This window comes from Equus caballus, chromosome 14, assembly GCF_041296265.1.
Source record: "Equus caballus isolate H_3958 breed thoroughbred chromosome 14, TB-T2T, whole genome shotgun sequence".
In the NCBI taxonomy this organism is placed as follows: domain Eukaryota; kingdom Metazoa; phylum Chordata; class Mammalia; order Perissodactyla; family Equidae; genus Equus; species Equus caballus.
This window is the reverse complement of record NC_091697.1, coordinates 42,344,011-42,369,092: the sequence shown is the minus strand read 5'-3', so window position 1 is coordinate 42,369,092 and position 25,082 is coordinate 42,344,011. Positions and strand designations below refer to the sequence as shown.

Genomic DNA, 25,082 nt, shown 5'->3' with positions numbered 1-25,082 from the left:
ATGCTTAACTGTACCATCACCACAAGACTCCTTCGTGCGTCCCCTTTATAGACCCCCTCACCCCCTGTGCTCCCCCATAGCCCTAACTCCTGGCAACCACTAATCTGTTCTTCATCTCTATCGTTATGTTATTTCACAAATGTTATATAAGTTGAATTAAGCTGTATGTATCTTTTTTTAGATTGGCTTCTTTGTCTCAGTATAATAACCTTGAGGTTCATCAAAGTTGTTGCAAGTATGAATAGTTCCTTTTTATTGCTGCGTAGTATTCCATGGTATGGATGTACCACAGTTTATTTATTCACCCATTGAAGAGAATTTGCGTAGCTTCCAGGTCTGGCTATTACAGATAAAGCTGCTGTAAGAACTCATGTACAAGTTTCTGCTTGAAAATAAGTCTTTACTTCTCTGGGATAAATACCCAAGGGTGCAATTGCTGAGTTGTATGGTAAGTTCCTTTTCAGTTTTAAAAGGAATTTTCAAACCATTTTCCAGAGTGGCTGTACCATTTTACATTTCTATTAGCAATGTACGAATGATCCAATTTCTCTGCATCCTGGTCAGCATTTGGTATTGTCATTATTTTTTATTTTAGCCATTTATCAGATCTTATCAATATTTTGTTAGATTTATACCCCAGTAAGTATTTAATTTTCTTTGGAGCATTTGCAAACGGTAATGTGTTTTTAATTTCAGTTTCCACATGTTCATTCATAGTGTATAGAAATGTAATTGATTTTTGTGTGTTAATCTTGTATCCTGCAACCTGTGTACACTCACTTAATAGTTCTATGAGTTTTTTGGTTAGATTTCTTGGGATTTCTGTGTAGACAGTCATGTTGTCTGCAAATAGAGATAGTTGTATTGCTGTAGGATTTTTCTAGAGGTTTCCCTGTATTTCTGTACTGAGAGATTTTTTGGTATCATGAATGGGTGAATTTTGTCAAATGCTCTTTTTGCATCGATCAATAGGATCCTGCAGTTTTTCTTTTCTCACTTGTTGGTGTGGTGGATTAAATGGATTGATTTTTGAATATTGAACCAGCCTGGCTTACCTGGAATACATCCTGCTTGGTCATGAGATTTTTTTCTTTTTAGATATTGTTGGATGGTCCTCTGTTTTTTACTCACCCTGATATTTACTCTGACAAATGCAGAATCCAGAATGGAGCCTTTTTATAAATGAGCTCAACCATATGCCATAGCTGCTTTCTTGGTACAAGGGAATTATTGCCTCCGGCCCGATTCCCAGCCGCTATGGTGCTACATGAAGGCAGCAATGTCAGTATTATGTATGTTTGGGCTGGATAATTCTTTGTTGTAGGGACTGTCCTGTGCATTGTAGCATGTTGAGCAGCATCCCTGGTCTCTACCCACTAGATGCCAGGTGCACCCCACCAGTTGTGACAACCAAAAGTCCCTCCAGACATTGCTAAACGTCCCCTTGTGTGTGTGTGTGTGGGGGGGGGGGGTGGTATGGAAATTGCCCCCTCTGCCATTGAGAGGTTCTGTCTTAATACGTTTAGTCCCTACCTACCCCTAGCTGGGGGGATGTCTTTTTATCTTGGCCACGGAACAGAGGTGAGTGTGTGGTTACGGATACTATGAAAAGGTCTGCCTTTTTAATAGTAGCGATAAAATATCTATCATCTCCTGAGCATTTATTATTCCAACTCTGCTAAGCATTCTGCCTGTATTATCTCCCTTAGTACTCAGATCCAGGGAGAGAAGGTGCTGGTAATATCCCCACTTTTCAAACTGAGACATAAAAAGTTAAATAACTTGCCCAAGATGACACGTTTTCTCAGTGGTGGAGCCACGTCTGTCTGACTCCAGCCTCGAGTCTTTGCCCTGAGGTCTGCTTCCCTGCTGCTGGCTCTGTCGCTCCTGCCCTCTCAGCCCTCAGTGGACACAGAACATTTCCAGCCCCCGTCTGGGCGCCTAAGTCCTCCCACATTCCAGCCTAGCCCATCGGAACTACCCCTCCTTGTTCAAATACTCAAAACATGTATGCCTTCTCTTTAGGCTGTTCTCTTAGGCTAGCTGGCCCTTCTCTGTGCTAAATCTGAAGCTCAACTTTAAGACCCAGCTCAGATGGCTGCTTCTCTCTAGAACCTTCCCCAGCCGTGTCGGTCAGAATTTATAGCTCCCTCCCTAGCAACGACGTGACATCACTTCTCTGGTTAGCCTCATGGCTTCTGATGCTAGAGAGATGTGACTCCTTGGCCACTTTCCCTAGATCATGAGTTACTTGAGGCGTTGATCAGATCAGACTTGACCTCCCAGTGCCAGTCCGTGGGGCTGGTCATGTGTCTGGAATGGGTTGGTTTCTAAATTCACTGCAGCTTCTTCCAGTTGGGAGTGATGCCTGGCCTGTAAGGTGCTGTCACTCTATATATTTTGAATTTGGTATCAATCAAACCAAGCACTTTCCTTGGTTGGACCCATAGATTTGTTGAGGAACCTTGAGAAAATTCTAAAGGCTCGTCTTTCCCAGCCCAGTCCCTGAGGGAGTTCCCGCTCTTCGCTCGGTGGGACAGCCTGTGCCTCTCCTGATCATGCAGCTGGCAGAGGCCGCCTGAGAGCTTCTGGGCTGCCCTGAGATGCTGCTGCCCGGGCTGTTCTTCAGCACGTGGGCCCAGCTCCCTTGCAGGTTGGCATTTCACCAGTTCGTCATGTGGTACAGGAGGGTGGGTCAGCCATTCTCTGCTGAACTAGCCGTGGGCCCGGAGCAAGCCACAACATATCTGAAAACTTTCGTGCTATATCTTTTTTCCCCCCTCTGTTTTTTAGACTCTCCATAATCTTCAGCCCAAAAGAGAGTAGTTTTCCTTCCAAGGCCTTTGGCTTTGCTGGTCTTCCACCGTAGAGACTCACTTTTGGGGGTTCTAGGGGTGGCTTCAGTCCTCCCAACAAGACCTCACATGCCTCCCTCCAGAGCACAGCTCCGATTTCTGCAAGATACACCTGCCTTCTCTATAAGGTCGTGAAAAGCCCCACGTGAGGGTGCCGTTGCTCAGGCCCGCCCTCCCTCCACCGCCACCCCAAGGAGCAGTCTCACTATTCTTTTGCCATCGTCCCGGCGGATTCCAGCTGCCCTTCCTCACGGGCCGTGGTCCTAAGTCCTCGCCCCTCAGCCCTGTCCTGGCTGCCCTCTTCCAGCAATGCTCAAGGTTGCCCTGTCGCTCTTAAGGTCCAGCCTCAGAACTGGATGCCGGATTACAGGAGTGGCCTGGCGTTGAGCCCCAGCGCTGGGCCAACCCACCTCCCCAGATCTGGACGCTCTGGTTCTGTTAACGCCACCCAGAATTATACTGATGTTCTAGGCCTCCGAACTCAGCTGGGTCATGAGACTGAAGCCTCTCAGTCATTCTCGCTGCTGTTCCTCAGTCCTCTGATGTCCTGTATCTGTCATTTGTTTCGTGAACCCAAGTGTCAGGCACAGAGCTGGAGTCAGGCAGCCCTGCCCTGAATCCTGTTGCTCGAACTGAGTGTCTTTGCTTTAAGTCTGTAACATAAGTTGCAAGCCAGTTAATTTCTGTGTGCCTCTGTTCCTCCATCTGTAGAATGGAGGTGACAGCACTTAGCTCCTGGGGTTTTGTGAGGATCAGATGAGGTAAGATATGCCAAGGCCTGCTCAGCAGCTGTCATGCAGCAAGTGCCAGTAAAAGGTGGTAGTGAGATGCTTATGGTGAACTGTAGAAACGCCCAGCCCAGAAGTCAGGAGACCTGGGCTCTGCCTTTCTCTGCCATCGTTCTGCTCTTTCAGGTTCAGGACATTTGGAATCACAGCCCCAGGGCCTTGAGATGGGAGAATTCTCCTGGAAACCTTCAGGGCTTCAGTGGCTCAGTAGGCTGGGTCTTGATCCCAGAGAGCCCTCTGGTGGCTGATCCATGAAGGTGCAGGCTCAGGAGAACAAGGGAAGGGGCGCTGGTGGGCAGGTGGACTGTGGGGACAGAGGCTCCCGCATCCAGAGGTCTCCCATCTAGAAGTGATGTTATAGGGCGATCCTGAGGCTGGGGGTAGAACCTGAATGTGGGTCTCACCTCTGGGACGTTCCAGCTGTGAGACTTCGGACAAACCCCTTCTCCTCTCTGGGCCTTGGTGTGAGGACGTGGGGAATGAAGATGGACTAAATCAGTGTTTCCCAAAGATGCTTTAGGGGACCTCTGGATAGTCATTTTTAAAATCTGACTGCTTATGTATTTTCATGTGTGCTAGCAAAAATAGTAACTGTCAAATCCTTTAGTGTATGGATATTATCATTTTAAGGTGAGTAAAAAATACTTAAAAAAATCTGGAAGAAAAATATTAAGTAAATAATAGTGCAGGTGGTATTCCATCAGGGCAAAAATCATGAAAATGGTAAGCATGACAACAGAAATTTGGGCAACACTGGACTAGATTATTTGTGGTTTCCTGCTCAGTTGTGATAAATTAATCCTATCTTTATATTACCTGGTGTTATTTCCTACATGGTGGTCACCACTGATTGTTTATGCTGCTATAAGCTCTTCGTGTTTATTCCCCAGAATGGTATTACGAGGGAGCTATTATTTACTGTCTCCATTTTACTGAGAGACAGAGGCCAACTGACACCTGCCCGAGGCCACGTTAGGGAGTGGCAGAGCGGGATCAGGGCTGAGCCCCCACCCAGGGCCAGTCTGCTGTGGTGCCTCCCACGGATGTGCCTTCTCTGCCCCACCGCTGTGGGAGCCCGATGGCAGGGACTGGGCTGCCCAGTCCTGGTGTCACCTGCAAGGTCTGCCATGACGATGGTTGCCCGGTGATGCTCACTCACATCCAGCCGCGCCACAGGGCGAGCTGTGGAGCAGTGGCCACGGCCATGGGCTGGCTCTGGGCATCAGGGGGCTGGCTTCCCAAGGCCTGTGACAATAAGTGCCCGCTCCCTGACCAGTGTGATGCGTTGCAAAGAGTCCTGGCCGGCGGTCAGCAGTTCTAAAGTCTTGTCCTGGGCCTTTCACTAACCTGCTGGTTAACAGACTTATCTACTAATTGCAGACAATTGTAGCAGAGTTGGAGGCATTTTTTCCAAATGGTGTCCTGGGCCCCACTCCCAGAGGGTCTGACCTTGTACGTCTGGGGTAGGGCTCCGGGATCTGACTTTAGCCATCTTGCTAGTTGTGGGAATCAGAGGCCTTGATGACCTCCTGGGTCCCTTCCAGTCTCCAAGGTCCATGAGCCTCAGCGTGGAAGGGCCTGGAGGCCTTCATGCCCTGCCCCTGACTCAACTGCAAACGGGCCAAGTGACACAGAAAATAACAGTAAAAAAGATATTTTATTGTTAAAAAAAAAACAAATGACCAATGAAACCATGCATCCCGTCACGCGTGCTCACAGTCACACACACAGCCACGCACCACCCACACAAATTCGCTCTCACCCACACAGATCCCTCTCCCTGTCTGCAGCACCCCTGTGGGTAGGAGTCTCTATTGCTCTTCCTTTGACTTTGTCTCCAGAAACAGCACACGTGAAAAGTCACTGGACCAGAAAGAGGGATTGGCAGGGGAGGGAGTGGCAAGGCTACCAGAATTCTCAGGTCCCTGCCACTCCTGGCTACATACACACTGCACATGTGTACACACGTACTATACATGGGTGCCCACATGTGCAGACACGCGCCCGCATTGACCCTCCATGCGTAGGGTTGAGTCACTGCAGGTAACACTTATGTTGGCAGGCATGTGAAACGAGGGGCAGGAAAGGGCAAGGGGTCCAGCCTGGACACTCTGATGTCCAGCCCCCTGCCTCCACCCTGTCCTGAAACGAAGTCTTAGTTCCTTGTGTCTAGGGAAGAAAAATCCCTTTGGGACAACTCATCCTGACAGCAAGATTGAAAAGTGCCTAAGAATTTTTTAAATGAAAATTACATCCTTCCTGCCTTTGGCCCAAAGTGCTTGAGAAACTTGGGATGAAGAACCCAGAGTTCTATGAGGTCTGAATTCTTTAGCAAAGAAGGTCCAGGGCTGCGGAATCCCGGCGGGCCCTTGCTGGTCGGAAGTCATGGACTTAAAGAGCTGGAGCAGGCTGCTCGGACTCTGGATTAGAAGAGTGGGACCAAGTGAGGCCAAGTGATGCTCCTTATGACCATTGTCACCTTGTTCACTATCTTATCCCTGATGCCTGCCACAGTGTCTGACATGGAGCAGACACTGCAGTGAATGTATAAATGAAGTGGGTGCACAGTGACCTTTGGTACCCATTCACCTGCTGCTCACCTCTCAGCCCCTAGGACACCCTGTGGCCCTCAGGGTCAGGTGACCCTGGACCTCATGTCTATAGCAGGTGTCGTGGTTGCCAGTCAGGCACGAACCTGCCTCTGCCTCCAGAATGGAGCTGCAGGCAGGTATACACATGCACCCTGATGGAGCTTATCCAGTCCTTTGGGCCCTGCCTCCCTGGGGGCTGAGAGATGGCAAATCAGTGACATACTGCCTCTTGCCCCTCTCAGAGTCAGTTTTTCCTGGCTTTCCAGGGTAACTGCTCTGTGCATCCCTTTTCTGTTGGGGGCCTTAGTGCTGTTTCTAAAGCTCTACCCTCAGCTTCCCTCCATCGTCAGGGACTAGCTGGGGGTCTGGAAGAGCACATTTCAAGGTATGGCAGCCTGGACTGGGTATGGGGGCTCCCCACCCCCACTTTCCCAGCCATGTTCAACTCACTCCCTCTAAGACAGGAGGAAGGGGCCAAGCCCTTGGCCTCCCACCTGCCTTCCTCTGAGGACAGCTAGAACATGACCTCCTCACAGCTCCCGTAATCACTCTCCACCATGTCAGAGCCCTCATAGTTGGGGGGTGCTTGGGGCTGGCCCCGGCCTGTGGGAATCCCACCCCCTACCTCACAGTCGGCATAAGAGGGCCCGGCCCGGCTGAGGCGCATGCTCACCCCCTTGGAGCCCCCCTCTGCTAGGCAGGGCCCTCCCCCTCCCTGCCGGAACTGTGAGTGGTAGTAGCTAATGGCTGTGTACTCGTTGAGACAGGGGGCCAGCAGGTGCTCCCGGGGACTAGGGGGCCGTGGGGGCATCAAATCTTCCAGGTTTTGGTTGCTGTAACGGGGTGGGAGGGGTGCCCGCTTGTTTTCCATCTCCAGTGGGAAGGGGAAGCCCCCATAGAGGCCAGTGGGGTCCGGCATCACAGCTGGGGTCTGGTGGCGGTGAGGTGAGGGTGGCAGAGGGCCTGGGGCCACGTCAGGGTGGGGATATTCCCAGCATTCCTTCCTGGAGTAAGTAGGGGGCCAGACCGCGACTCCGCCTGGGTACACTGAAAGGGAACAGCAAGATAGGGTGAGCTCTGAGTTTCCCTGGCAAAGGTTCCAGCTGGCCTGATAGCTACAATCTATAACTTAGCATGTAGTGGAGACGGCCCAAGGAGTGGGTCAATATGTGGCTCATCTATGCGTGTTGTCTCTGGCAGCTTAGGTTGATAGCTAGAATCCAATGGGGTCAAATTCAAGTCCAGTGGTTCAACGCAAAGTCAGCCCATCTTGGAAATCTACCTCTGATCCGAGGGTCAGTGAACAAGGGAATAATATGGATGTCTCCAGTAGCTACTGGTTGAGTTTTGTCTCCTTAATTGAAGGAAACAGACACACAGTTTGGAGCTCGATGCATGATGGCATATACCATAGAGGGCGATTAAATGAGATGTGGCTTGGAAGATTGGAGACTAGGCATCTTTGGTCCTAGCTGTGTTGCTGATACTGAATAGTTGGGTGAGTTAGAACAAGTCACTGTCTTTATGGGCCCCAGTTACGCTATCGGCAAAAAGTTAATGAAAATATCTGTTTTAACTATTGGTGAATAAGCCAGAAAATACAAATTGTTTACAAATTCACCTCCTTTTGAGCCAAAGATTGTGGGGGTGGTGAAGGTCCCTCCTCTAGGCCAGCCAGGTCTGGCCCAAGGCTGCTGCCGTTCCAGATTGGGTGGACTACTGCTTCTTTTTCCCTTCCCAGAAAAGCCCAAAGCCCCTTTTCACTCCAGGGATCCTACCCACCCCTATCCAGGGTTTATAGGTTTCTGCCATGGACATCAATCCTACGAAATGACTTGGAATTTAGAGGTGTGGGTCCTGGTGCAGAGGAATACACCACAGACTCTGAGTCCAGAGACCTGGCATCTGTTCCAGTCCACTAATACACTGTGACCTTGAACACATCCCTTCATATCCCATACCAAGGGATTGGACTGGATGGTGGCCCAAAACCCTTGTATCTCAGATAATGGAGTGTTTAGGTCTACCACCCCTTTCCATCAATGCCAGAAGCTAAAGGCCTCTGGTTATACTCACCCATATCCTCGCCTGACCAGGTCCTCTTAATGATGGACTCATTGTCAGAGTGGGAGGGGACCACAGCTGGCGGGAGTCTGGGAGGCACACTGCAGACCACTGGCCGCTGCTTAGAGCTGGGTCCAAAAGTGACAAGTTCGTTGGGAACTGAGGTCTTGCTGGGCTCCAGTTGGTTCACGTTGTCACAGGAGCTGGTGCTCAGGGGGTTGAGCTCGATGGCAGGCATGGCTTGGGTATCAACACCAACGCTCCTGGCCAGGAGGTCTGGGTCCTCCATGGCCACAGGCTTGTGGGACTTGCAACGGCGACAGTAGAAGAGAAGCCCAGCAGTGCATACAGTGATCAACAGTAGGGCAAATATGATGATCAGAATCTCCTGCTGCCCCCAGTCTCCCCTTTTGATCTCAGGGGTGACTAGGCAGTGTCCTTCTGAGCAGCCCCTGGCCTCCATTTCACACCTGCAGAGACAGAGAAGTAGTCAGGGGCAGAGTCACTGTACTGCCCTTTCCATGTCCCATCTTACAAAGATCTATGGGATGGAGACCCCTGCACTCAAGCCTACCCTTTCCAATTTTTCACCAAAAAAATAAAGATAATTATCAAACATAACGACATACCAACTTCAGAACTTTCCATCCTCCACCAGTAAGGGATGGGACTCAGCTACACCTTCCTTCATGACCGCTTGGATCCAGGCTCTGGGCACATCCATCATTTTTCACCCATAAGATCTAGGCATTGGATATATTCTCCACCAATGAGGTCAGATTTCCAACTGTATACTGTAGTAGAGGCAGCTGACATACCCAGCTGTCCTCTAGCAATAATGTCAGGGTCCCAGATACAAGTCAACAGTCACCCAGCAATGGCCACCAGGCACCAGTGTTATCCGCTATTCTCCACCAGAAGGCCACAGAAACACAGCGTGGCCCTGCACAGACCTTATATCGGGCAACTTCCTCAGAGAGAGCACCTGGAGCCCTGTGACCTCTCAGGTCATCTTTGGCTTGTCATTCCATGCTGGAAGGCTCCTAGGAGACTTCCATGGCCAGCTTTATCCACTTTTGAGGGATATTGGGGCCAGGCTCCCTCCATCCCACTTGAGTCCAAAACATCTCCCAGGGCCTGAAATTTCACCACCACCAGCTTGTCCTTTTGTGTTTAACACTGTCCTCCCCAAGCTCCTCTTTTAAAATGCAAACGCCGCTTTCAGCCAGGAAGGCTCCTCCCATCACGTCTACCATCTACCGAATAGGGAGCATGCTCCACTGCAGAGCAGGAAGCGAGGTGGGGCCGCAATGCTAGTTGCCGGGAGAAAGGACTTGGGTCATAAACATATGGGGGAATCTTGGGTAAGCCCTTTCCTTCCCCGGGCCTCAGTTTCTCCATCTGTAAAATGAATGGGTGGACTGTATCATTGGCTCTCTTATGTACATGCTGACAGCAAGGGGATCCCTTGGCAGCTTGTAAAAAATAGAATCTCAGGCCTCATTTCTTGGAGATTCTCATTTAGTTGGTCTAGGAATCTATATTTTTTGCCAGTCTCCCTTATGATTCTTTTTTAAAGGCTCCCAAGTTGGGGAGCCATAAAACCAGCTAATTTCCAAAGCCTCTTTGCCTCTCGGATTCTAGGAATGATTTGCCTTCCCTTGCAACCCACCCCAAGCCAGCATAATATGAGGCACACGTGGCTTGGCAGTGGGGTTCGAGACCCACAGCAGTGTCTGTACCAAGTGGAGTCATTGTTCCTAGGCTGCTTTCTGAGAAGTCATGAGCCAGAGCAAGAGAATAAGTTTAGCTATGTTCAGACTTCAGCAAAGATCAGAACCAGCTGAGAAGCTGGTTAGAAGTGCAGATTCCTGGGCCCCAGCCCAGTGAGTCTGATTCAGCAGGGTCAGACTAGGCCTTGGGAAATCTGTCTTTTTAACAAGCACCTCCCCCTCCCAGAGTGTTCTGATTCAGGCGATCGAAGGGAGAAGCCTTGACACTTGGAAAACAGCAGGGAAACCAGGTCCGTGGAGCGCTCAGCCCCTGGGCTCCCACTGGCTTCTCTAGAGCTCCGAGTGCAGAGGTCATTCTTAATGATGCCAAATCCAGAGTGAGGAGCCAATGGCAGGTGGCCTCTCCGGTGCTTACCTGTCTCCCGTGTAAGGGTGAGGGCAGTTACAGGAGGCTCCTTCGGGGGAGGAGATGCAAGTCCCACCCTCCAGGCAGGGTATTGAAGTGCAGTTCTCCCTTCTTTGTTCACAGTGCTTCCCAGAGAATTGTGGGGGACACTGGCACACGTAGCCTGGGAGGAGGGGAAGGGAGGTAAGAGAGCGCACTGGCCTAGCAGTCAGGTAACCCAGGCTGAGAGCCGTCCAGGATGGAGGGGAGACCTCGGTGCATTTGCAGTCCATGCGTTCACGTTTAGTTATTGAGTGCCTTCCTCTGCAATGAACACCAGGTTGGGCGCTGGTGCCCTGCTGGGCAAGACTTGATCCTGCCCTCAAACAACTTACAGGCGTCTAAAGAATAATAATGGATATCCTCACCATCATCCCAGACAACACTTATTCAGTGGTAGTCATTGTCCTAAGAATCTTCATATATGAGCTCATTTGATCCTCATGACAACTCTGAGATTGGTTACTATTATTATCCTCATCCGGGGACAGGTTGATGGCAGGTGAGGAAATGAGACACAGAGAATGTATGACATTTGCTCAAGGTCACACAGCTAGTAAGTGACAAAATTGGGATTCAAACCTAGACAGTTTTATATAATATCAGTATGTTACTAATTATCATAAAAATTAGTCTTATTGAAGGGATGTGTTGCCGAGAGGGGACCAGCCTAGTCTAGGAACCAGGGGAGGTTTCCTGGAGGAGGTGATATTTCAGTTGAGACCTGAAGGATGAGTAAAAATTAGTCAGGCAAAAAGATAGAGGGGCAGACAGGAAGGTGATTCAGGCAGAAGAACGTGTGCAAAGGCTCGGAGGGGAGGCTGTGGCATTCCCCAAGAACTACGATGCCAGGGTGGGAGAGCCTAGTGAGTGGAGGGGAGAGTGGGAGGTGCAGGGCCAGGAGGTGGGGGGGGGGCAGGGCATCGGAGGGATGAGCCATATGCAGGAATTCGGAATCGGGGCTCTACCGGAACAGCACGGGGAAGCCACTGACGGGTCCTAAGCAGGAAAGTGACTCGCTCAGACCTGTATTATGTAAAGATCACTCTGGCGCCCTGCTGGAAGATGCAAGTGGGAGGAGAGAAGGGGGAGAGCAGGAGGCAGCTGGCACAGCAGAAAAGGTGAGAGACGACAGGGGCTTGGGTCAGAGTGATGGCGGTGGGGATAGAGAAGGGATGGACTCCTTGGATATTTGAAGGTAGAAATGACAGTACTATTAGCCAGACAAAAATTAGGAAATGAGACCATGCCAGGTGTTGACATGGATGTAGGTACATAGAAACCTCATGCACTGCTGGTGGAAGTACTGGCTGCTGTGGCCAGGCTGGAGAGCAATTTGACCCTATTTAGTCAAAATAATTGTTTGCATGCTCTGGGTATGTGAATTCCATCCCTGGTAGGGGTGTATGTGTGTGTGTGAAGAAGGTCCTCACACCTTCTGGAGACATGAGTTTACAAGATGACATGTCTGAGGAAGCCACCAGGGTGTTCATTGCTGAGAGAGTGGAGAGGGAAATGTGAGTGCATGCACGCCTTGGAGTACTGAGCTGCAATTAAAGCAACGAATAAGAATACTTGTGGCAACATGGATGGGAAATTGTAAAAAATGATATACTACTTACATAAATTAGAAGTTTGAGCGTGTGGAAAACTGTAATAGACATTTTGCAAGAATTCATTTAAAGACTTTAAGTGTTAGGGCTGGGGAAGGAAGAAGGCAGTGGAGTGGAGATTAAAGGGAAATAAGAAAGAGAAACTTTGCAGGGACCAATGATGACACTAAGATGTATGATGAACTCAACCGTCTGCCCCAGAGGTCCCCATGTGTGCCCTTCCCCCATCCGAAAAAAATAGAAAGCAAGGCAGCTCTTGTTGAGAGAGAAGGAAGACTCCTGGCTTCCCATAGTGTAAACCTAATGGATCCCAACTCATATGTCACCAGACAGTAGGGAGAAGATTGGAACATTTGGGATCAGGAGGGAGGAGTGCTCCCCTGAGATCCCCGAATATGCCTCTCTCACTTAATAGCCATGTGACCTTGGGTGAGTTCCTTTACCTCTCTGGGTGTCGCTTACGTAGCCTAGCAGTTTCCTGAGCGGTAAAATGGAGCCATTGATGGCTCTTTTCCCTCCCACCCTCCTTCCTTCATGGGGCTGTGGTGAAGGAGTATGCTTTGTAAACTCTGCAGTGATATGTGATTGCTAATTCAACATGTCGGAGCTCTCTGAGGAGCCTTGTGGGATCAGCCGTGGGGTTGGCCCCAGCCCTTACCTGCCCCGTGGGTGTGTGAGCACTTCCCACCATTGAGACACGGGTTCTGGCTGCACTCCTCACTGTGGAAGCAGCAGTGGGTGAGGGCCTGCCTCTCCAGTAAGCCTGCCGCCTTCTTGCCATGGGCCAGCAGCTCCAGTGCCTCTCTGTTGATCGCAACAGCATCCAGGCAGCCTTCAAAGCCCCGGGAGACCTTTGGGGAAGAATGCAAGAGGACACGGCCTCCCAGAAAGAGGTCTCTCTCAGGCCTCCGACCCCGGCAGGTCTCTGGCAGCACAAGGGTGGCATCGCCTGCGCTGTCAACCAAGAGGCGGATGGCAGTGTCCATCTCCTCCAGCAGAATGGTGTGCCACTGTTGGTCATTCACATGGAGCCAGGAGGAAAGATTTCCGTAGAAACCACTGGGGCAGCCGTATTCCAGCCAGAGCACTCCATCGACCAGCTGCAAAGAAAACCCAGATGCCGTCAGCAAAGCCAAGAAGTCCTTATTCAAATCACCGCCCATAGGCTGCAGTGCAAAGAATGTTGGTCATGTTTTCAGGGGTGGGAGGGGTAATGTTTGGTGGTTTTCAAGGCTGTTTTACACGTTGCATTTGTGAAGCATAAAAGCCCTTCAAGTGTTCTTCTGTCCATGGCCTCATTTGTCCATGGGATGGTCTGGGCAGGGATGACATCTCCATTTCACAGATGAGAAAACTGAGGCCCAGAGGTGCCTCGCAGATCAAGACCGCATCTTTTGGATTCTTCTTCACAGGCTTCTCCAACATTCTACACTCCCAACCGTGTGCCTTCAAGGAGGTTTTCAAAAGACCTCCCTCTCCCTCCTTCTTTTATTTATTTTTTTTTTGAGGAAGATTAGCCCTGAGCTAACTACTGCCAATCCTCCACTTTTTGCTGAGGAAGGCTGGCCCTAAGCTAACATCCGTGCCCATCTTCCTCAATTTTATGTGGGACACCTACCACAGCGTGGCGTGCCAAGCGGTGCCATGTCTGCACCTGGGATCCGAACCAGCGAACCCTGGGCCGCCGAGGAGCGGAATGTGCTCACTTAACTGCTGCGCCACCGGGCTGGCCCCTCCCTCCTTCTTACTCAACAGTTCAGTGGCTCTCAAAGTGGGTCTCCAAGATCTTTTCAGGGGATCCCCCAGGGGAAACTATTTTTCGTAATAATCCTAAGACATTATTTGTCTTTTCTACTCTCATTCTCTCACAAATATACAGTGGAGATTTCTAGACACATGCTATCCCAACAGACAAAGGCAGAAGTAGATACGAGAAGGCAGCTGTCTTCTAAGTCAGACATAAGAGAGATTTACAAAAATGTAAAACAATGCCACTCTTTTTTTGTATTTTGGAAAATGTAATTATTTTTTGCAAAAATACGATATTTATGTTAACATGTAACGGATTTCTTGTTGTTTTAAGTGCATCAATAAAGATTTTAACATTTCTCAGTTTTAATTTCGAATATTGAAAGTGTCAATAGCTATAACAAAACTTCCCAAGGATTTTCAGTAATTTTTAAGAGTGTAAAAAAGTCTTGAAATCAAAAAGTCTGAGAACCCCTGCGTTAGAACATTTTAGTTCACCTTACCTCCAAGAAGCAGGACTACTTGGGGTCAAATATTTTTCTGATCATTCTGGGTGAGGTGGAGCTTTCTCTGGGTGAAACTGAAGATCTAGCCCAGTGTTTCTGGGAAGTTGGCCATTTGTATGCCATCTTTCAGATTTTTGCCCTGGTTGAATACTACCTATACCTTTATTGACTTAAAAAGGAAACTTAGTTTTATTTTGGAAAATAGGAAACCAATGTAACTTGCCATTAAGAAAAGAGAATGACGAAAATAAGTACAACTCAAAACATTGTCGTTAAATCGCTCCTTTCGGTTACCTAGGACACAAATCTGTTGATCCCACCAACAGATCAACAGTGTTGTCACTGTCTTTCACCTCTGTAATGTCCTCACTCCTCTCCTTATCAGGCTTAAATTCCATAGCCAAACTCCTGTTCCTTTCTAACTTAGTGGAACTGACTTGGCAAACCCACACATTTGGTAAAATCAGACTCTCCACCTACTCTATATGAGCATCGTGGAGCTGAACTTGGCTGGAGAAAAGCACACAGCCTTGCTTATTGGTCTCCCTCTAATTTCATGATCATGAGTCTCAAATGAGCTCTTCAGGCTGCCCAACCATCATACTAGCTTCCTTTAGTCTTCTCACTCTCCCTGATGACTATTTTCACAACTTCTCTCTCCTCACACCCCTAATGTCACCCTCCTCATCCTCACTCCAGCAATCAGATAGGAACTTGCAGGCACCCTCACCATCACATCTGTCCAATCGGCAAAAGCCTCTCTCTCCATTATGCACTAGATCCCACCCCCCGAAGGATGAGGGTCCACTGACTCCTTTCTCTTTCCTGTGTCTTTGTTCCTTCTCTACTGGATCAACCCAATCATCATGCAAACATGTTGTCATTGCTCTAATCTAAAAAAACAAAAGTTGTCTAGAACCTACTCCTCCTGCCAGATATCACTTTCTTTCTTTGCTCCTCCTTTGCAGCAAAATTCCACCCCCACCCACTATGACACTGAAACCACTGGTGTTAGGGTATTCAGTGACTTCTGTGTTGCCAAATCAATGATTGATATCACTTCCCATCTTGCTTGACCTCTCAGCAGCATATTGCCCAGCGGGTCACTCCTTCCTTCTTGATAGGCTTCCCAGATGCAACATTTGGTTTTCTTCCAATGTCACTGGTTGTTCCTCTTCAGTCTCGTTTGTTGGAGCCTTCTCTTCCCCTGATGTCTCAATGTTGGAGTGTCTCAAGGATGAACCCTTGGTCTGCTCTCTTTTCAATCTACATTCCTTGGTGATCTCCCAGTCTCACGGCTTTCAGTTCTATGTATATGCTGAAGACTCCAGATCTTCATCTCCAGCCCAGGCCTTCCTCACAAATGCTAGACTTGTTTATCCAGCTCCACTTGGAGGTCTAATAGGCATCTCAAACTTACATGTCCAAAACTGAACTCTTGACCTTCCCCCCAAAACCTGCTTTACCCATATCCTTCCCCAGGTCTGTTGGTAGCAACTCCATTACTTCTAGTTGCTCAGGCCAAAATGTTACTCCCAGCCCTCGTTCAATTCATCAGGAAATCCTGTTGACTTTACCTTCAAAGTTGATCCAGAATCTGACATCTTCTTCCCAGTTGTACTGTGGTTAACCTGGTCTAAACTGCCATCATCTCTCACCTGAATTATTGGAACAGTCTTTTGGTTGGGTCTCTCTGCTACTATTCTTGTTCCTCTAAAGTCTATTCTCAAGCCAGCAGCCATGATGACCCTTTTTGCATATGTCATATCATGCCAATTCACTGAGGAACCTTCTAATGCCCTTCATTTTGCTCAGAATAAAAGCCAACGTCCTTAAATAGCCTATGAGATCATTATAGATATGCCCCCATTCCATTATATCTCCGACCTCGACCCCTACTACTACTGTTCCCCTTGCTCACTTCACTCAAGCCATATAGACCTCTGGGTTGGTCCTTAAACATGCTCAGCATTCTCCTGCTATTCCCTCTACCTAGAATACTGTTCCCCCAGATGTCTACATAGCTAACTCCCTCACCCCCTTAAATTATTGTTCAGTTATCGCCTGAATGAAGCCTTCCCTGACCACCTCATTTAAAATTGCAACTCCTAACACTCCTGATCCCCTTTAAGTGTTTCTTCTTTCTTTTTGATCATAGCACTTAGCACATTCGGACAAACTATAATGTTCTGACTTATTATGTTTATGTTTCTTGTCAGTCGGCCCTCTATAGGATGAAAGCTCGAAGAGGGGTTTTTGTCTTATTCACTGATGACACCCATGCACCTAAGACAGTGCCTGCCACATAGCGGATGCTTAATAAATATTTGTTGAATTAATTAAATTCAAACCAGCTGCCAAAGACTGCTTTCTCTCTGTCAAAGTGGCAGATTGGCGTGTGTGATAGAGGTGTTAAAATCGGGCGGGCAAACTTAGACTTTCTAGATGACGTAATCAGAAGGTCTGAAAGACCATTCGAAAGGAAATCATTTTTCTTCCATGCGATTCCATGTAACTTAATGCTGGCTTTGTCATCTTGAGCACCCCCATGGTAGCCAGCCTCCCACCCCTCTGGGGAAACACTGGTCTATTAGTCAGCACAAGTGACAAAACCATCGGGGCCCAGGTGGCCTCAGTCATCTCTCTTTCTATCTTCAGAGGCTCTCTTATCCCACAGAACAGCCTGACCTCTAGTTGTCCTTGAACATATATCTCCAGGTAGGGTGGCTGTGGCGATCAGGACTAGAAAGTCTCGTGTCCTGATCCAACAGTCACGGCCAGCATCCCTGAAAACCACGCAGGGATTTCTTTGCAGAAATGGCCTTCTTGGCTGTGCTCATGCTCCCCCACCTCCCCAGCGCATGCTCACAGGAAATCTCTCGGGCTGGCGGTGTCTTACCTTCACGGAGACACGCACTGTCTCATTGCTGAACAGGAGAATGGCCTGTGACTGGAGTGTTTTCAGACGGAAACGGATGTGCCAGTTCTGAGCCTCTGGGAGACTGTACCGGGCGAAGCTCTGCCCGCTGAACCTCACGGCAGTACCTGTGACAGCAACCAGAGGTGTCACCTGCGCGTGAAGTGGTCTCCATAGACCCCTCCAACTGACGGTCCCATTCAGCCCTTGGGGGGCTATCACCCTGCATACCTTCCTTTGGCCCCGGGGACCCCAGCCTTGGCTCCCACGTGGGTCGGGAACTATGTGCTCAAACTATTAAGAAAGCAAGAATCAGGCCAGAAAAGTAATCAATCAAATGTGTGGAAATCAGAATTTCCATCCTACGTAGTTTCCACGTTACTTCTGACATCACTTGGGGAAGAAGGAGGTAGAATTGGAGAGGATTTAGCATATACGTCTGATCTCAGGAACACCACAAGGGATTTTTCCCTCAAGATATCTCTATCACCAGGAGTATAATCAGTTGAGTAAGTACTTCCCAAATGAAATGCTTCTGAGAGGTCAAGGGACACTCTGTGATACAGGAAGGGGGCATGAGAGATCGTGTGGTCAAAACTTCTGTAAAGCCCCGTGTGCTCCATCCCCCCGCGGCAATTGCTAATGCGCAGTTGCATAAGGAGTCTTCACCTCAACTTGAGTTTCTCAAGTTTATCTGACAATGGGACCCTCTTATGTGACCACCTATGCACCTATGCCCTTGGAAATAGCAATCTGTGGGACCCCCTTTGGGAAATGCTGTGTTATATCAAGTACTGCCCTCCCCAGATTGTTAAAGATGCACCCTCCTGAGAAGTGAACTGAGCTCTTAAATCCCTAAAACTTCTGTGTGAATAAGCTTATAGTTGTCAAGGGAAGGATGAGTGGTACAGGCCCCAGATAGCTAGGGAAGAGGAATAGTTGAGGAGAGAGAACAAAGGCCAAAAGGAGGAGAAGGAAGGACAGATTACAAGACCCTAGGAATCTATCATTCCATAGGTCTAAAACGCTCTGATGTGGCAATTCCATGGTAGTCGGTCATTATTGGATGGGATATTGAAGATGATCTGGATCAGGAATTCCCACACCTGGCCGAATATCAGAATCAGCTGGAGAGTCTCTTAGAACACGGAATGCCAGGCTCTCCCCTCGGAGAGTACGGCTCAGTAGTTCTGGTGCCACATGGGGATCCGTGTTTTAAAAATCTCCCCACGATGGATGTGCTGACTGGAAGAGAGCCCGAAGGAGGTTTCTGAGATGCTGGTCATTTTCTGATCCTTGATCTAGGTGCTGGTTACACCGGTGTGTTTGGTGTGAAAATTCACTTATGACACACAGATCTTTCTGTATGTCCTATTTCACTAAAAGGTTAAACAAACCCTCCCCAAGTGATGCTCATGCTCCGTGAGCCAGCCTAGCTAGTGCATCTCAAAGTGCACCCCTGGACCACCTGCTTCAGAATTGCCTGAGGTGCTGGTGAAAAATGCCAATTCTGGCTTCACCCAAGACCTTCTAAACAAAACACTCTGAAGGTGACACTCAAGAGCAGCTCTCTTTAAAAACACACTCCCCAGGTGATTTTGCACAATCTTCACTTTAGAACCTCTGCCGTCTGATGCCAGGTGGTCAAGAGAGAACCTTCCGCCATCACAGCTTTCTCTGAAGCTGACTCTGGGGCAAGAGACACAAGAAGGGAGGCCCCCTCCCGCACCCCCGAAGAGTAGCTCACTCAGCCTACATCCAGTGGGCCCTGGAGAAAGTCCACCAGTCTTCCCAGAAAGAACTGCCCTCATGCAAACTGGGTCCACCCGCAAAGGATAGGCCAGGCCAGGCAGGGGGCGATGGTGAGCTGGAGGTGATGCCATTCTCCTTTTGCCAATGCTCCTGAGCAGGTCCAGGGCATTGGTCTTAATGCCGGGGGCACTGGGGTGAGTCCTCTCAGAAAACTGAGTTCCTGAAGAGCTTGGTGAAGAACTCAGGCTTTAGAGTGGGACACACAGGTATTTAAATAACCAGGCTTTCAGTGGAGGCTGTACAGTTTCAGGCAAAGCGAGACAATACAATCCCCATATCTGAGTTGCAACTGTAAATGGAGCTAACGGCCCTGCTTTGTAGGCTGTGGTGCCAGGGAGTTTAGTAACATAAACACAGAGCCTGGCACCCAGCAGAGTCCTTATAGCAACAACTGCTACCGTGTGAATGACAGACACCACAGATGGGATGCTTATTACCGGCCAGCCAGGGGTTAAGTGCTGTTATATCCATTGAGTAATTTACTCCCCAAACCAACTCCAAAGGCAGATGATATTATTTTCATTATTTTATAAAGGAGAGACTAAAGCTAAGAGGGTTTTAATAACCCACCCAAGGTTATACAGCTATCAAGTGATAGAGCTGGGGTTTGAACCTTAGCTGTTGCCTCTAAACCTTCAGGTTATAAGCACCAGGCCAGAGTAATAACAGTAGTATTAGTAACTCGTGTTTATTGACCACATCCTATATATCAGGCACTCCTCTAAGCAAGCCTTTGCTATTTAATACTCATTTAAGTCCTACAACAGTCCAAGGGCACAGAGAAATTAAATAATTTTCCCAAGGTCACCTGGCTAATAAGTGGCAGAGCTGGGATTTGAACCCAGGCAATCTGATGCCCGAGTCCATGCTCTTAGCCATGATGCTAAACTGCCTCTAATACTCTTAACTGTTATTTTCAAAATTCTAAAAAGTGGCCAGGAGTAAGGGTGCTATTCCCTGACTAGATTTTGTGAGGCCACTGCTGTCTCACGGTGGCCTGTGGCCTTTAGCCCTGTTGAAACTTCCCTTTAACTACCCCCCAGAGCCTCCTGGGATGTCCCTGCCTCGAGTTAGCCTGGCTGAGCCCACAGTGCTGTTTGTCCTGGGGTGGGCCCACTCCTCACCATTGCAGGAGCAGTTCCTCTCCAGGCGGTGCCGCGGGGTCAGGATGCTGAGCCGGGCTGTGCTGTACGTGGGCCCAACCCTGGGGTCCAGGTGCACTGTCTCTTGGCACATTTGACCCTGGCAGCTTGGCCCTTGGCAGGGCACCACGGGCATGGCTGACCTCATCTGAATTCCCACCGAGTGCTCCATCTCCTTGGCTGAGCGAGTGATGATGGATGCGAGCTCCTGCAGCTTGTAGAAGGTTCCGGAATGCCCCTCAAAGACCAGGAGCACATCCACCCCAGCCATGGCCTCTGCAGGCTGGAGGCTGGCCAGGTGGATGTTGGCTCGTTTGATGTCCAGCTTGTTGCTGAGGAACCTCTGCAGGTTCCTCCAGTGGTCGCTCACCAGCTCCTCTGGGGTGAGCTGGTGGAAGCCCATCCACATGGCCTGCTGCAGAGCCTCGCGCCCCACGTGCCACACGTGGACGTGGACCCCAGCAGTGGCAGTGAAGGTCCCGTCGCTGACTGTGACGTTGAACGCATAGCGGCCCCGAGGCAGTCCTGGAGCGGCGATGATCTTGCCATCGGGCGCACCCACTGAGAAGCGCCTGTCCCGGGTCTCCCCTCCCGCCAGGCTGTAGGTCAGTGTGTCCTGGGGGTCTCGGTCTGTGGCGTGGATTTTACCCACCATGCCGCCCTGGAACTCCTCCTCCCCGGTGGTGATGAAGATCTCCAGAGGGAGGGCGGAGGGCGGGTAGCGGCTCTGCTCCATGACGTGGACCCTGACAGACGTCGAAGATGACAGAGGAGGGATGCCGCTGTCGGACACCTGTGGGCAAAATAGGCACCACCGTTACCATAGGGCTGCAGCCTCCTTGCCGAGACTCAGACTCGCTGCTTGAGGGCAGGCTCAGCATGTTGTCATGACTGAAAAAAACAATAATTCCAAAAGCTCCGAAGCTTTTGCGGAGGGAGTTACATCCACATACCACACGGTAGAATCTAACTCCACTTCCTCATGTGACCTCCCTCCAAGCCTCTTCCTAAATCTTTCCAACTACACACTCGGGCCTCCTTCCTCTTGAACTTCTCTCCTTCTAGCTCTTTCCTTAAGTGAGTTATCACATGTGTCTTGGCGATTCCAGTGAGCATCCTCGTGGCCCTCTCAGCCTATGGAGATTCTCTTCGGGACTCCCCTTTACTATGCAACTGGGGTGGGGGTAGGGGTGGGCGTTTCTTCTTCACCCAGCCAGCAAATATTTATTGAGTGGCTTCGACGGGCCAGGCCCTCTGCTATGATCAGGAGAAAAGAGACAATAAATAAGTTGTTAAGTAAACAAGAAAATGTTAGACTTGGATAAAGTGCTATGGAGGAAATAAACGGAGCGATGTGACAGAGAGATCTGAAGAATGAAAGAGACCCGTTTAGATCAGGTGGCAGGGACGGTGTCTCTGAGGAGGTGACATGAGCTGAGTCCTGAGAGATGAGAAGACATGAGGAGAATAGGAGACAGACAGGGAACAGCAATTGTAAGATCCTCCGGTGGAAAGAGGGTGGTGTGCAAAACAGAAAGAGGCCACGGTGGCTGGAGGAGGGGGCAGGGCTGAGGAGCACAAGGCCGGATTTTATGCCAGAGCCACGAAAAGGCTTCAAAGGTTTTTAGCAGTGACGTGACCTGGATTAAGCAAGGAAAAGAATGTAAATTAAAAATGCATCTTCCTTTCCCCTTTCACCAAGTGCCCTGCCACGTTCTGCTCCGACTTAGGAAGGACAAAGCTTTCCACAAGGGTCTCCATACTTTTCCGCATGGTGAGATCTCGTTCACCTGAATTCCAGTGGTTTGAGTTGGTAAGACCTTTGTAAAGTTACACCTACTGCTGGGAATTGTGTATCACTCTGATGAGCTATCAAGAGCAACAACAACAATCATAGTTTATCTTTCTTATGACATAGGTACCCTTAAGTCTCCCATTTTATAAAAGATATAACTGAAGCTCAGAGAGGTCAAATAACTTGCCCAAGGTCACACACTAGGTAAGCTGAGCAGAATCTAAACTCCTACCTATGACCATAGCCTGTTTCTTTGCTGGCCTATGGTGCCTCCCAGTGAACGGAAGTGGAACTACAGGACATATGCAAGAGATGGTGATGATGCCCATGGTTACTGAGCACCTGTCCAGGCCAGGATACAGAGGTCAGGCAGCTGTTGTCACTCATCCTTTCCTAGGCAATCACATATATGCCCTTGGTTTCGAGGACCCTCTACATTAGTCCACGCCTCTCTCCTCTGAGCTACAGACTCCCATTCCCAACTCCCTACTGGACACCTCGACTTGGATGTCTCATGGGCACTTGAAAAGTAACATGTGCAAAACAGAGCCCTCATTTTACCCCATAAAGCTGTCCTTCTCCCACCCCTACAGTCTTCCCAGTCTCATAAATGGGCTCAACACCTCTCTTCCCTGGAGCAGGAACCTGGGAGTTGGCCCTGATTCTTCTCTTTTTTTCTCTCTCTCCGTATCCAATCCATCACCAACTCCTGTTTATTTCCAAGCAAAGTTTTTTCCAAATTTCTCCACTTCTGGGGCTGGCCCCATGACCAAGTGGTTAAAGTTCTACATGCTCCACTTTGGTGGCCCAGGTTTGCAGGTTCAGTTCCCAGGCACGGACCTACTCCACTCATCAGCCATGCTGTGGAGGCATCCCACACACAAAATAGAGGAAGATTGTCACAGATGTTAGCTCAGGGCAAATCTTCCTCAAACACACACACACAAAGAGGAAGATTGGCAATGGATGTTAGCTCAGGGCAAATCTTCGTCACCAAAAAAAAATAAAATCTATTCACTTCTGGCACCTTTACCATCACCTCAAGGTCTCGGCACCACTATCTCCAGCTTGGACGACTTCTCATTGACCCTTGCCCCCTCCATTCTTGCCCTCTTCATTCACTCTCTCTACAGCTCCAAAGTGAGCCTCTTGAGACACAAGAAGGGTCACTTCCCCGTCTGAAACCCTTCAACCACTTCTCACCTCACTTAGATTAGAGTCCAAAAGTATTCCCAAGGCTTGGAATTAGGATGACTGTACTCCCCGGTTTGCCCAGGACAGTCTTGATTTTCACCTGTTGTGGATCAATTATTACTAACTATTTTTAGTGTCTCTCTCATTCTCAAGAGCGTCACAGTTTGGTCCTCAAATATTATGGTCATCCAAGCTAGGAGTCCTCCATGATCCACCCAACCCATCTCTTCAGCTTTATTCCCACCCATACTCCCCATGCTCTGACCACGCTGGCCTCACCTCAGGTCACTTCAGGCTCTTTGCTAACTTGGGACTTTGGCTCATCTTGTTCTTTCTGCCTGTGACACTCTTCTGCCCACTATTCACAGGGAGGGCTCCTCAGGTCTCAGCTCAACATCCCCTCCTCATGAGGACAGCCACCCATCTTCTGAATATGTGTCGTCTGTGCCTTATGAGTCTCTCAGCACTTTCTTTCTTCATCTATTTATTGTTTATCTCCATAATTAGAACCAAAAGCCCACGGGCACAGGGACCATCCCCTCCTTCCCCCTGCTCTATTACCAGCAGCTAGCATAGGGCCCGGTATATGACAGATGCTCAATAAATACTTGTTGACTGATTGATAAATGGCTGACTGGCTGGCTGAATGGATGAATATACCTGAGCCCAGAGCAGTTCATAGGATAGTAGAGTCCACTAGACTTGAGATTTAGGGAAGAGATTTGGGGCGAATAAAATGAGGGGGAAGTGTTTGACTACCATCTTGGCCACTTTCCTTAGGCAGTTCTTATATAACCCATAATAATACCATAATCCCCTACACACACACACACACATACACATATAATATATATACATATATATATAAAATAATTGACATATATATTATATATATTCCCTCATTTGGACCCCACATCAGTTCTGCGAGCTAAGTTTTTAACAGGACCTGGGGTTCAGAGAGCTGTCCTGGCCAAACTCAAGGAGGTGGAGCTAGGGTGAGGCTGGCCTGCAGGAGCGGGGCAGGGACTAAGAGCTTGGGCTCTGGGCTCAGAGTGCTTGGGTTTGAAGCATCCCGCCTCTGTCATTATTAGTAGTATGACTTTCAGCCAGTCATGTCACCTCCGGGTGCCTCGGTTGCTGCATCTGTGATGCGGGCGTGGTACCCGTACCCGCCCGAAGGCACGTTGTGAGGATTTAAAGCAATGATGCACGTGGGGCACTTCGCCCAGTGCTGGCACACAGGAAGAGCTCTGTAAGTCCTTTTTCCTAATAGTAGAATCCCTGGTAGTGCATTTGCGAGCACGTTACTGTCCCCATGGTCACCACCAGTGGCCCAACACAGCTCTCACCTCAATCTGAAGCTGATACCATTCCTGGACTCTCCTGCTCAGGCCCGCCATGGTCACCAGCCATCCATCTGGGGTCACGTGGAAGGCAGAGCCGTCGTTCCCCTTGGTGATTCGGAATGAGTAGGGGGGGCCATTCTCTGGGGAATCTGGGTCACTCAGGATTAGCTGCAGGACTTTGCTGCCAACAGGGGAGTTCTCCTGAGACCAAGAGTGACAGGAAATCAAAGAGCAACGTGAGTCCCAGTCCTTCCTCTAGCATCTTTCTGGATCCCCTCATCTGAGGTAAGTCCAGGCACTCTGGCTGCTTCCAGGACATGCCTGGACCTCAAGCTGCCATTCATTCATTCTGCCTGCCTGTGAGCTAGTTGTTGACTTTGTCAATCTAGACTGGGAGCTCCCTAAGGGCAGTGCTGGGTCTTAGAAACAAAATCCACTGGGACTGGAAGGGTCTTTAGAGTCCTCTCATCCTACAGGGAGGTGATTTGCCCAAGGTCATATCACTGATGATTCATATATATAAATTAATGAG

General features: G+C 49.2%; 1 protein-coding gene across 2 annotated transcripts in view; it reads right to left on the bottom strand.

The window, feature by feature from the left end:
- Window positions 1-5,281: 5,281 nt before the first annotated feature.
- FAT2 (FAT atypical cadherin 2) overlaps window positions 5,282-25,082 on the bottom strand; it is a 79,284-nt gene continuing 59,483 nt past the window's right edge. For both annotated transcript variants that reach the window (XM_001917575.6, XM_070233978.1), the window contains exons 18-24: window positions 24,554-24,751; window positions 20,198-21,008; window positions 17,244-17,389; window positions 12,748-13,189; window positions 10,447-10,600; window positions 8,311-8,768; window positions 5,282-7,281 (exon numbers count right to left, since the gene is read on the bottom strand). In XM_001917575.6, the coding sequence (XP_001917610.4) occupies window positions 6,749-7,281; window positions 8,311-8,768; window positions 10,447-10,600; window positions 12,748-13,189; window positions 17,244-17,389; window positions 20,198-21,008; window positions 24,554-24,751 (2,742 nt within the window). In that variant the 3' untranslated portion in view covers window positions 5,282-6,748. The remainder of the gene's footprint in view (window positions 7,282-8,310; window positions 8,769-10,446; window positions 10,601-12,747; window positions 13,190-17,243; window positions 17,390-20,197; window positions 21,009-24,553; window positions 24,752-25,082) is intronic.